The following is a 13974-nucleotide window of genomic DNA, read 5'->3' on the forward strand; positions in this document are numbered from 1 at the left end:
ATTCCAAGAAATCCTCTGTGTTTTCCTACATAGGGTGCATTCTAAGTATACTAGAATTAATTGCATACACAGTATAATTGTGCATTGTCTTCCCCAGCCATAGTCACAATAAATGGGTCTCCCTTCTTTTCTGAATAATGGTTTCCTCCTTCTAGGTCACCATATTAAGTCATAGCAGCAGCCAGTATCATTTCATGCACGCAGTGGGCAAATACTATGAAATCATCTGTGAGGGTTTTAACTTGGAAGCTATCTAAGTAACTAAATGACAAACTAGACCATCTGGATGTCTTCTTTGCAGAAATGTCTGTTCATCCTCTGCCCATTTCTTGATTGGATTGTTTGTTCTTTGGGTGTTGAGTTTGCTATGTTCCTTATAGATTTTGGATACTAGCCCTTTATCTGATATGTCGTTTGCAAATATCTTCTCCCATTCTGTCAGTTGTCTTTTGGTTTTGTTAACTGTTTCCTTTGCTGTGCAAAAGCTTTTGATCTTGATGAAATCCCAATAGTTCATTTTTGCCCTTGCTTTCCTTGCCTTTGCCGTTGTTCCTAGGAAGATGTTGCTACGGCTGAGGTCGAAGAGGTTGCTGCCTGCATTCTCCTCAAGGATTTTGATGGATTCCTTTCTCACATTGAGGTCCTTCATCCATTTGGAGTCTATTTTCGTGTGTGGTGTAAGGAAGTGGTCCAATTTCATTTTTCTGCATGTGGCTGTCCAATTTTCCCAGCACCATTTATTGAAGAGGCTGTCTTTTTTCCATTGGACATTCTTTCCTGCTTTGTCGAAGATTAGTTGACCATAGAGTTGAGGGTCGATTTCTGGGCTCTCTATTCTGTTCCATTGATCTATGTGTCTGTTTTTGTGCCAGTACCATGCTGTCTTGATGATGACAGCTTTGTAATAGAGCTTGAAGTCCGGAATTGTGATGCCACCAACTTTGGCTTTCTTTTTCAATATTCCTTTGGCTATTCGAGGTCTTTTCTGATTCCATATAAATTTGAGGATTATTTGTTCCATTTCTTTGAAAAAAATGGATGGTATTTTGATAGGGATTGCATTAAATGTGTAGATTGCTTTAGGTAGCATGGACATTGTCACAATATTTATTCTTCCAATCCAGGAGCATGGAACATTTTTCCATTTCTTTGTGTCTTCCTCAATTTCTTTCATGAGTACTTTATAGTTTTCTGCGTATAGATTCTTAGCCTCTTTGGTTAGGTTTATTCCTAGGTATCTTATAGTTTTGGGTGTAATTGTAAATGGGATTGACTCCTTAATTTCTCTTTCTTCTGTCTTGTTGTTGGTGTACAGAAATGCAACTGATTTCTGTGCATTGATTTTATATCCTGACACTTTACTGAATTCCTGTACAAGTTCTAGCAGTTTTGGAGTGGAGTCTTTTGGGTTTTCCACATATAGTATCATATCATCTGTGAAGAGTGATAGTTTGACTTCTTCTTTACCAATTTGGATGCCTTTAATTTCTTTTTGTTGTCTGAGATTTGTGTATGAATATGAGAGACTGAAATACATTATAAGTATGATTTTATCTATTTGTGAATATAAATATTGTAAGAATACATTAAGTATAGAAAAATACTCTCTCTGTTTACTCTGACCACCTCCATTACTATGCAATTTAGGATTTTTCCTTTACCTTTTTCTGTCTTTCACTGACTGTTCAGCCATTAATTTCTTCAGTTCTTCCAGACGCTGAAGATCTCTTATTTCCATTTCTTGCCATTTCTGTTCTTTTTTAGCCCAGTATTTTCTTATCTATAGTATAAATGATACATAAAATTTAAATTAACAATAGATAAGTCAAAATGAAGAGAAAAGTTATAACAACATATCTCCTGGTTCATATAGCTAATATTAAATTTAATGGCATGTTATCTTTTTTCATTTCTTAGATCTGCCTACAGTATATTGAAAACAAATAAAAATGAAAACATGAAGGTACATGTCTTGAGAAACTGCATGGTTTAACAACTTCTAAAGTGGAAATGTAACTTATGCTGAGATCTGAAGTTCAAATCTATGGTTAAAATAATCGACTTTCAGAGAACCACAATAGAAGCATGTTATTGTCTCTAAAATCTATGATCTGCCTGTTACTCAAGAATATTTTTATCCTCTTACGATAATGCAATCTTTAACAAATATAGCATTAAACCTATTTTTACTTTAAAAGCAAGAGTTTATTTATGCTAATGGACAGCAGGATGTTGAAAGCTTTATGTGTCTGGGGAAGTGGCAGGAGATAGGTGGGAGGAAGGAGGAGAAGAAAAAATTAGCAGTGTTGTGATATACAGTAGTTCTGACTTATGTGGTAAAATAAAGGACAAATTTATCAAGCTCAGAAAGGTGAGAGCTTTGTTCTCACTTCCCTTCTCTGAAAATGGAGGCAGACTCAGAAAAGTGAAAGCACTCATATGGATTTTCAGGAGGATGAAACCATTATTCAGGGTTCCCCTGGTTCCGCAGGTGGGACAATTGAAGTTAATGCTTATTTGACAGAGGCCCCTTCAACCACTCTGGCGTGTCATGTTGTGTGTGACTCAAGAGACTGGATCTTGCAGGAAAAAGCAGAGTACCTCAATGGTGAATGATAGTGAGTAACTTCCAGCAGAAGGTCTGTTGTGGAAGACACTAATTAATATGCTTGTTTCTCCCCCGCTAGACTTCAGAAAATGTGATTTATTTTGGTACTCCCAACATTAATTAGAGGGTTTAGACCATAGTATATACCAAAAAAAAAAAAAAAATTGATTGACGAATGAATTACGTGAAACTTTTCCTACAAAATTTTCTACAAAATTTTTTTCTACAAAATTTCTACAAATTTATGGCTTCAACTCAATCTTCATTAATAACCAGCATTCCTTTTATGAATTCCTGGTTAATGCCTCTTAATTTCTCATGGCTATATCCAAAACCTGTTCACTATGTTAAGATCTATAACTACCACTTTCTTCACTTTTACCAGGAAAAATGGAGGCTCTAAATGATACCTTTCTTGATGCCTTGCCCCTCAGAAGAAGAGATGTCATTCATTTGTACAATATGGGTTCCAGATTCTACTCCCCATTTCCATCTTATCCATAACCTTACTCCATCATCTACCTCTCTTCCTTTTGTACCTTCAATCTCTTGGTCTGTGCTGCTTCCTTCTCCTCACATGGAAATACGTACAAATCTCACCCATTTACAAAATTTAAAATAATTTTCTTCAGATTCCCCAAGACTGTCCCTTCATTGTTCCTTTTTCAGTCAAGCATCTTAGAATACTTACTGTTCTTGAATTTCACATCTTCTATTTTTATTTTTCATCCATGACTTTCCCACCTCTGCCTTCCCACCAAATTCACTAGTCTCACCAGTGACATCCAAATGAGCAAACTAAATGATCCTTCTCAATCCTATTTTACATAATGTCTCTGTGTATTTAATTATGCCAACCATTATCTCCAGTCTTAAGATATTACTGACTTTGGTACTCATTTGTTCAGCAAATATTTATTGAACACATGCTTTAAGCCACGTACTGTGCTATGTACTTGGGATATGATGCTTAAAGAGAAATAAGGCCTCATAGAGCTGGGACTTCTAGAGAGAGAGAGACAAAGAGAATAAACACATAAATGAATGAACAGAATATTACATGTGAAGTTCCAAGAAGGAAATAAGTATAGTAATGATTTAGAAAATTTTAGAAGGCATATTTTTGTAATGACATTTGAATCAAAACTTGATGATTGTGAGACAATGAGAATGATCACCACAGAAGTGGGAGCTCCAGGTACAACAGCACTGAGTAGGGAAAGACCTTGTGCATTTTCGGGACTGGGAAGAAGCCATGTGGTGTGAGTTAAACATGAAAGTGAGACTGAGACGCTAGCTGGGAGCCAAGTGATTAGGTGAGGATTTAAGGTCTAGAAACAAGGAAAAGCTACAGAAGAATTTAAAGCAGGGAGTAACATTATCTGACTAATATTTTTAAAAGGTAGTTCTGGATATTGGGTGAAGAATGGATAGTAAAGTAGCAAAGGAGAAACAAGGAGACCAGGTAGAAGAATAAGGCAAAAATGATCACTTAGACCAGGAGATGAAGGGAAATGTGCAGATTGAGATGGCTTTTGAGTGGAGCCGGACTGCTCACTGGGGGATTGGATATGAAGTTTGAAGAAAAAGGGAATCTAGATTTTTGCTAGAGCAACCAGTTTAATGATTAAACCAATAACTGAGATGGAAGATTGGAAGAATAACAGGTTTGGGAAAGAAAGACAATCAGGAGCTCAGTATTGAACATTGAACAATTGACATGACTGTAAGACCTTGAAGTGAAGATTCCAAATAAACAAATGGCGGGTGCAGATGGCTGGCTCAAGGGTTGATTCAAGGATGGAGATCTGAATTAAGGAAATATCCACTTAAAATGGTATTTGATGACACAGGACTAGAAGAGATCTCTAGGGTGAGAGCATAAATAGAAGAAGATGACCATGTACTTTCTTTCTTATCTGCCTTTTGCAAAATTTCTTAACTAGGATGACATCCTTTCCCAATTCCACCTGTCAGTTTTACTCTATCCTTACTATTAGAACAAATGTCATCTCCTCCTTGAATCACCCTCTGAACCCTTCCAGGAAAATATCTTAGCTCCATCCTTGACACACCAACGACCCCTGGTGAAGGTTTATATTCTCCATTTTGTCCTGCCTTGAGTTCCTTGATTCTGCCACTGGATTGTTACTGATATATTTAGGCATTTACTACATGCCCAGCATGGTCTTCCCTGCCTGTAGCCTGCTAAGTCCCTCCTATCCATTCTTTAAGACTCAGTTTTAGCGTTGTTTCTCAGCCTTCCTCCTTCTCCCTCTCCTCCAGGCATAGGTGTACCTTCTAAGGCACTATTTGTGTATCTTTAGCATAGCACTTTCCATATTGGTCTGCATTATTCATCTTTGTATTATAGTATCTTGTATCATGTCTGACACAGGCCTTAACTGATCATCATTAGGTTAGTGGAAGCTTCTTCTGGTCTCTGGTCCAAGAATAACAAAGTTGTGGATGGGAACAAGGCCAGCAGTTTTAGTTGCAGGATGGTAAAGTCTGAACAAAGGACTTCCCTAAGGACAGTTCCATTCACTTTTTGACAATTAATAAGAGCAGGAATTGTGTGTCAAGAATTATTGACTTTGAAAGCCTCAAACTAAAGTTAAGGCTAAGGAAATTCAGCTAGTTCTTTGGGACATTTGTTGAGACACAGATTTCAAACACGCGGTTTTTTACTTTTTGAGTGATCCTTATGACATTCTAGTGATAGGGAAATCAGAAAGTAAGTTCAAATAATAAGAGTTGAATTTAAAGTTTCTTCCTTGACTTTCACAGATGACATTTTTAGGAAAAGCTTGCTTTTTTGAAAAAACAAAACAGGACTTCATTCCCCTCCATCGCCTCGTATTATCTCAGATTCATATTGGATGTTCCCCTTTCACAGTCCTACAGTTTGCTCATTTTGGTGAAGTTAAGCCAGTAAAGGTGTAAATAGACCAAAGAAACTATTCTGTAAAATAATGCTATGCTAACTTTTCAAAGAGTTTGAGATCTTTTTTTAAAAAAGATTTTATTTATTTATTTGACAGAGAAAGATCACAAGTAGGCAGAGAGAGAGGAGGAAGCAGGCTCCCCACTGAGCAGAGAGCCCGATGCGGGGCTCAACCCAGAACCCTGGGATCATGACCTAGGCCGAAGGAAGAGGCTTTAACCCACTGAGCCACCCAGGTGCCCCTGAGATCATTTTTACATCCCATCTTACCTTTCTAATCTTCCAAACATGTTTCCTGTTAAAAAAAAATTCCACTAGGACACAATGTTTACAGCATTAGAGTACCTCAAAGTTTAATTCTAAGAAACTTGGACTAATACTACACAACCATTAAATTATATTTTTTCACGCCTTCAGCCCAAGAATTATTATAATTCAGCATAAAATAAGAATTTCTTGTTTACACATAGAAACCAAAATGTTAGGACTAAAGCATTGTAGAAGGAAGACAGTTTGGTTTCCGATTTCAAGCAATCTGTATGATGTTGAATCTTCGAACAAATAAACTTCTATACTTTGTTCCCAGGTCATTATTTCAAGGGCTTCATAGACTTATTCAGAAGGAGGTCATAATTCTTAACTAGATACTTAAAATATATGAAATAGGAAGTCCAAAATATCCAATTCCATTACTCATAAGCCACCGAGATAATGGACTTTTAGTCCATTTTCTAGATTCTAATTTACTTAGCTAATTCTTTGCATCTTACAGATCTTTCTACTCTTGGTATGGAATATGCACCCTCACAAAATAGTGATATTGTTACATGTAAAAGCAGCAGGTCCTTTTAAAAGAAAATTATTGTGCTTTTTTTTTACTTTAACTTTTTTCCCATTTGCTCCATTTAGATCAGCCTGTATCCCATAAAATCGCCACCAATTGAAGTATAACTATTCTTTCCCTACAATCGATTCGATAAGCATCTATATTTCATCACATAATCTTTCACACATTTGTGTGAATTTCTGAAGGGTAAGGAACATGCTTACACTGTAATACGTATTTGTTATCTAGTACTGCATCTTGCAAATGAGAAATACATGATATACCTCTGCTAAACAAATCCAGCGACAAACAATATGGAAAAGCAACACTGCACAAAAGTCTTCTTATTTCAGGGGCGCCTGGGTGGCTCAGTGGATTAAGCCGCTGCCTTCGGCTCAGGTCATGATCTCAGGGTTCTGGGATCGAGCCCCGCATCGGGCTCTCTGCTCCGCAGGGAGCCTGCTTCCTCCTCTCTCTCTGCCTGCCTCTCTGCCTACTTGTGATCTCTCTCTCTGTCAAATAAATAAATAAAATCTTTTAAAAAATAAAAAGTCTTCTTATTTCAACTTATATAAAACCAAAACTACTAAAAAAGTATTCAATTAGACAATAACAACAGACAACAAACAATCAGTGGTTCACTCCACTAACTCCTGTGTGGGGTAGAAGTGCATTTAATCTCAAAAAAGCCTGGGGTATGGTATTTCTCAAGGTAGGTTGTCTATGAGGGTCAGATTAAAGATTTTTTTCTTCTTCTAGAGAGGGACACTCTGTCACTCTATCCTCAAAACCTTTCAGCCAACATCATCTCTTCTATAGTTTATGGTATAGAGAGCTCTGTGGGCTTCAACCCAGGACTTGGTGAAGATTCTCAATAAAAATTTGGTCCCAAAAGAATTACTTTGCATTGCATTCTTTATGCAAACATTTGAACACTCTTTATATGGGTAAGAAATCAAAATAGAAAGTCAAATTTGCAAACTTTCTGCCTGGTTATTTGAATAGATCTCCTTTCAGTCTACAATTCAGACTATTTGTATTTCAGCTTTACCAGTATCCTAAACTTGAACAGTTTTGCCACCAATCTCCAACCTGATAAACAAGTACATCTACCACTGGTAAGAGGGTAGACTGACACACTCTTTCTAAAGGATAAGTAAGAAAATCACTAGCAAAAAGCCTCAAGGATTAAGAAACAAAGTTTAGAATTAGTAAGCAGGGACATATGCAAAGACTTAGGTACCAGTATATTCATTACAGCCTTAAAATGGTGAAAGGCTGGAAATAATTTAATACTCCAAAATAAGAAAGTGGTTAAATGCAATATTTCACATGATGAAACACTATGTAAACACTAAAAAAATGTGGTAGGAAAATGGGAAATATATAAGATTTATTGATAAATTTTTTAAATAGGTTAAAAATAATATCTGCAGTATGATTCTAGTTAAGTTAAATCCCCCATGTATGTAGAAAAAGGAATATAAGAACACTTAATAATTTTCTTTTGGTTCTGGTTTAGGAATTGGGGTGACTTTTATTGTAGTCTGTGTGCTTGTTTGTATTTTCCAAACTATCTACAATAGACATAAATACAATTACAAAAGTATGTTTTTCGAAAGTCTGGCCAACAAAAAAAATCGATGTTTAGAAGGAACGTCTAAGGGACTTGACTATTATTCATTCCAGAAGTTTCCAAACTCTATTTCTATACCAAGTCAGATGACAAGAACATTGTATATTCTTGTATGTAACATTTTCTCTTTTTATCACTCTTGCATGCAGCATCACTTTCACTTTCTAGAGAAAGTTTCACAGGACTATAGTTTAGTTTTATATCCTAGGCCTTATAAAGGTTGATGCAATATCATATGAGGATTGATTTAGATTCTTCTGTAAAGCAGTTCTACTAAAAATGCTATCCACTGGGTGGTTTGCTTCCCTCCCCCCAGTACATGCTGTCAGCTCCTGATGTGCTAGGATGTTGTCTATTATTAGCAAATAAGAGCTAAAAGCTTCCTTTTAACTTTAACCATGTTCAATTACAGCACCCCTTTTTAGTCCTGGTTTGCTGACATAACTATATTCCCATCCTCTTATTTTTTTGTCTTACATTCTCTTACTAATTTTCTATTTTAATGATTCTTAATAGGAAACAGATGGCATGCTCAAAATTAGAATAAATGAAGAAGAATATAATAAGGGGACAATTGACAAAGGAGGGTTGGAATTCAGGGCAATCATAAGACATCATGCAAGAGCTGAGCTCCTTCATCACCAATACCAGAGTCAGAGAAAGCTGTGTGAGGAGGGCCACCAGACAGGAGGGGCTGAGAACTTTGGTGGAGGACACAGCTGGTCATCACAAGTCTGCAGAGCTAGGAGATAGGGAAACAACTCCCCCACCGTCAGTCTCCTTTCTCATCACCATCTCTAGTGTTCATTTTGACTGAATCCGACCAGAAGCCAGAGGGAAGGGAGTTGTACAAGACAACTAAAAAGAACGGAGATGTCTTTCTCCGATTGACTTATTTCACTAAGCATGATACGCTCTACTTCCATCCACGTCGTCGCAAATGGCATGATTTCATTTCTTTTGATGGCTGCATAGTATTCCATTGTGTATATATACCACAGACAACTATCATATGATCTCCCTGATATGAGGACATGGAGAAGCAACATGGGGGGGTAGGGGGATAGGAGAAGAGTAAATGAAACAAGATGGGATTGGGAGGGAGACAAACCATAAATGACTCTTAATCTCACAAAACAAACTGGGGGTTGCTGGGGGGAGGTGGGATTGGGAGAGGGGGAGCGGGCTATGGACATTGGGGAGGGGAGGCGAACCATAAGAGACTATGTACTCTGAAAAACAACCTGAGGGTTTTGAAGTGTCAGGGGTGGGAGGTTGGGGGAACAGGTGGTGGGTAATGGGGAGGGCACGTTTTGCATGGAGCACTGGGTGTTGTGCAAAAAGAATGAATACTGTTACACTGAAAAAAATAAATAAAATGAAAATAAAAAAAAAAAAAAAAAAAAAAAGAACAGAGAGTAGGTATGACCAAAGGGGAGGATGTTCAGCACAGTAGTATTAATGCCTCTTATTATAATTTGCATGGAAGTAAGTGATGTCTATATGCATAGATAAATTTTATTAATCTCTTTTAGGTGGTGTTCACTTTGGTCATTTATGAGAGCATTTTTCCACAGCAGAGCTGTCTACTTGAATTGGCAATAGCTGTTTTGTGCTGTGATGTAGTCTTATGCCCTTAGAACAATGATGAGCCAAGAAAGTGTTTTGGGGTAAACACATTAGTTATCTCCCTCTTAATTGAAATGCCAGGTGGATTAAAAAATTACTGCCATGTCTTCTTTAGAAGTAAAGTCTATTTTCAGTATGGGCATTGAAATATTACATAATGATCATGTCATATGTTGATATTGCTAAAATGAATTTGTCTGTAATCTTGTTTAATTTCTCTCTTTTCACTGTTCATTAGGAAGGGAGTATATATACTGAGGATGTTGTATTTTACAACCTGAGGTGTCATGGAGACTGAAAAGTGAAAAGTAATCAAACCTCAGAGTCATTCAATCATAACTTCTTAGAGCTGAGGTGATTTTAGCAATCATTTAATCCAAACACCTCATTTTACAATTGAGGAGGCAAAATCCTACAGAGCTGTGTAACTTGCCCAAGGTCACCCACCTTTTTTTTTAAAATATTTTATTTATTTATTTGACAGAGAAAGACACCAAGAATAGGAACACAAGCAAGAGGAATGGGGGAGGGGAAACAGGCTTCCTGCTGAGCAGAGAGCCTAATGTGGGGCTTGAGCCCAGGACTCTGGGATCAAGACCTGAGCCAGAGGCAGATACTTAACGACTGAGCTAGGCACCCCCCAAGGTCACCCACCTTGTTAGGTCCTCCTAGTTTAGCATATTTTCCTCTATAGCTCAGCATTAAAGTGCAGCTGCATACTGCTCATTCATTATATTCATTCATTCAACCAATATTTGTCGAGTGCCTTGTGTCAGGCACTGGAGATAAAACAACAAAAATAGAAAAAAAAAAAACCTTCTTTTTTATTGTAGAAGAGAAAGAGAAAACAGTCAATAGATAAATAAATGGGTGTCAGGTGGGATGATAAGTGCTAAGAAAAAATAAAAGTAGGACAAATGAACAGAGTGACAGAAAAAGAGGGTGCTATTTTAAGTTTGGTAATTGAGGATGAAGTTTGTCTCTGATAACACGATATTGGAGTGGGACCCTGGATAAAGTGAGAGTGAGTTATGCAGACATCTGGAAGGGTAGTATTCCAGGCAGCAGAACTGTCACTGCAGAAGCCTAAGACGACATGTGCCAGGGTGTTGGAAGAGGAGGAAGTAGACTGGTATGGCTGGCACAAGATGAGTTAGGGGGAAAGTGGCAGGATATAAGATCCAAGAGATATAGAATGTAATGCAGGAAGTGACATAATCTGACATGAACTTTAAAAACATGCCTTTGCTGTGTGGAAAATAGCCTGTAGAAGGAGAATGGGAATGGGAAAGGAGGAGGCAGAGAAATTAAGAGATTAAGAAGTTATTATAATAGTTCCGATTTAAAAGGTAGAGCCTTTGTTTATGACAATAGATGAAGGCATCGGTAGGAGGTGCAAGGGGAAAAGTAAGAGTCAAAGATAATACCAAAGCTTTTGGTCAGAGCACTAGGAGAACAGTTTCCATTTGTTGAGAAAAAGAAAACTGGGGAAGGGGTAGGTCTGCAGGGAAAAATAAGAATACATTTTGGGCGTACTATATTTGAGGCACTAGGATGCATGAATTTGGTGTTCAGGAGAGAAGCCTAGATCAGAGATGTTAATTACTATTGTCAGCATATAAATGACATCTAAATAATACTGCCTTGATTGAGATCACCTAGGAAGTACAGATACTTAGAGCCCTCAGGGCACTCCAAGGCCCAGAAGTTAGAATGATGTGGAGGATCCATCCAAGTTTATTGAGAAGGAGAAACCAGTGAGGTAAAAGAGTAAGGTGAGATAAAAGCAGAGAGAATGTCTTCCCGCGAGCCAAGTATCAAGTTTTCCAAGGAGGAGGTGGTGATCACTTCTGTCTCAATAGTTCAAATAAAGTGAGGCCTGAGAACTGATTACTGGAATAAGCAATATGGGATCAATGATGACCTTGGTAACCACAGCTTTGCTGAAGTGGTAGGACAAAATAGCCCATGAGAGAGTGAATGGAAAGTTGGAGACAGTGTGTAGGCTACAGAATGGTACAATTTCTAAGGGAGGAGGTATGGGGTCAAGGAAGAGTAGTTTTTTAAATAGAAGTCATAATAGCATATTTGTAGGTTAATAGAAAAGATCTAGAAGAGAAGAGAGAAATGGTGGTGGGAGAGAGATTGGGATGACCTTGAATAGGAGAGAGAGGATAGGGTGTAGTACCTGAAGGGGCTGGCTTTAGGAACACAGATACTTCCTGCATTGTAAAAGGGAAGGTGGGTAATGGGTACAAATTCTGATCAGTTGGTAGATGTGATACTGGAAGCCTTGATACTGGAGATTGTCTTCTTGTTAAATAAGATACCACAAGGTAAAAAAAAAAAAAATCACATCAAAATCATTATTTTCTTTGGTCTACTTAACAAAAGAAGAGTACCAAAGAAGCAATGAAAGTGGTTTTTAAAATCCATTCATAACATGTCTTACACTTGACACTTCAATTGTGATCAGACTATAATGGTGTATGTAAGTGATGAATCACCACATTCTACACCTGAAATTAATATTGTACTATCTGTTAGCTAGCTGGAGTTTAAATAAAAACTTGGGGGAAAAAAACCTATAATTGTGCGGTTTCTTATAAATTGTTTAGTCACAGTGGTTCATTAGCCCAAGGAGAGAAATCCTGAGGAAATATTAAGAGGAAAAAGGAGACAGACACAGTGAAACTGTTTGCACATATAGAATAACAAATAACTCCTAGTAAGCAGACGACTAAAGAGTTTTAAAATTATCAGTTTCCTACCTATTTAGAAATTCTGAGTAATCTAGGACAGGACCAACGCCATGAAAATGACCCTAAAGCAAATAGTTTCAAACTGAGTTTTCTCAAAATTTATTAATCACAAAACTAATAGCAAACAGCAATCACAATGGTGCACAGCATAGCGCAGTGTTTAGAATCACGAACTGTGGAGTTAGTCCTGCTGAGTTCAAATTCTGAACCTTTTTATGGTTGTACGACTTTGGGAAAATTATGTACTTTCTCTGTGTCTCAGTTTTTTCTTTTAGAAAATGAAGATCACATTAGTACCTTGCCCTTAGGGTTGTCAAGAAGATTAAATGAACATAGAACAAGGCCTTGCGTGAAGCAAGCATTGTATAGATGTCTATTAATTAAATCAAATCACCATGAATAACCAAGACCTAGACAGAAGATATACCCAAAAATTGATACCTCGGGTTAATTTAAAAAAATTTTTAAACTGCCTATTGAAAAATCTCTTCCAAAGAAACATACATCTGGCTTTTGACTAATCCAGGCTGCTTTTTTTCCCCTTTCCATCTGACTTTTTCTTTTTTTTTTTTTTGATATGTAATTTCTTTAAATTCCATCTGACTTTTTCTTAAAACTGTGTTCTGACAAAGAGTAGGAAGATCCTATCATCACGTTTTTGTTTTAGTTTTACTTTTCAAAGAGAAATTCTAGTAGAAAATTTCATTTTTTTTCAGTTTTATTGAGAAATAATTGGCATACATCCTTGTATAAGTTTAAGGTGTGTAGTATGATGGTATGATTTACATATTGTAAGATGATTACCATAATAGGTTCAACTAACATCCGATTTCTCATATGGATACAATAAAAGGAGAAGAAAGAAGAAAAGAATAAAGGGAAAATATTATTTTCTCCTTGTGATGAGAACTCTTATGATTTACTCTTTTACAGATTTTTAATTATTTATTTATTTGTCAGAAAGAGAGAGAGCACAAGCAGGCAGAATGGCAGGCAGAGGCAGAGAGAGAAGCAGACTCCCCACCGAGCAAGGACCCTGATGCAGGACTTGATCCCAGGATGCTGGGATTTTAACCCCAGCCAAAGGCAGCGGCTCAACCAACTGAGCCACCCAGGTGTCCCAAGATTTACTCTCTTAACAACTTTGTATACACCAGTGTTAGCTATGGACACCAGGTTGTACATTAAATATCTGTAATGTGTTTTTCTTATAACTGGAATTTTGTACCTTCTGACAATCTTCCACTAATGTCCCCTCCTGCCACCCCTCCTTGTGATCATAAGTCTGATCTCTTTATCAGAGTTTTTCTTTAAGATTCCACACAAGTGAGATCATATAGTATTTACCTTTCTCTGACTTCATTTAGCATAATTACTTTCTCTGACTACACTTAGCATTATGATTTCACTTTCTCTGTCTTACTTCATTTAGCATAAAGCTTTCTATGTCCATCTAAGTCATTGCTAATGGTTTATTTCCCCATTTTTAATGGCTGAAACTATTCCATTGTGTGTGTGTACACACACACACACACACACACACACACCATGACTTTATTCATTCAT

General features: G+C 37.1%; 1 protein-coding gene across 1 annotated transcript in view; it reads right to left on the bottom strand.

Annotated features, from left to right (window-relative positions):
• CCDC148 (coiled-coil domain containing 148) overlaps positions 1-13974 on the bottom strand; it is a 247270-nt gene that overhangs the window by 59336 nt on the left and 173960 nt on the right. Inside the window, exon 12 of the mRNA XM_046018376.1 lies at positions 1662-1780. Coding sequence (XP_045874332.1) covers positions 1662-1780 — 119 coding nt within the window. The remainder of the gene's footprint in view (positions 1-1661; positions 1781-13974) is intronic.

Source organism: Meles meles, chromosome 9 (assembly GCF_922984935.1).
Source record: "Meles meles chromosome 9, mMelMel3.1 paternal haplotype, whole genome shotgun sequence".
Classification (NCBI taxonomy): Eukaryota; Metazoa; Chordata; class Mammalia; order Carnivora; family Mustelidae; genus Meles; species Meles meles.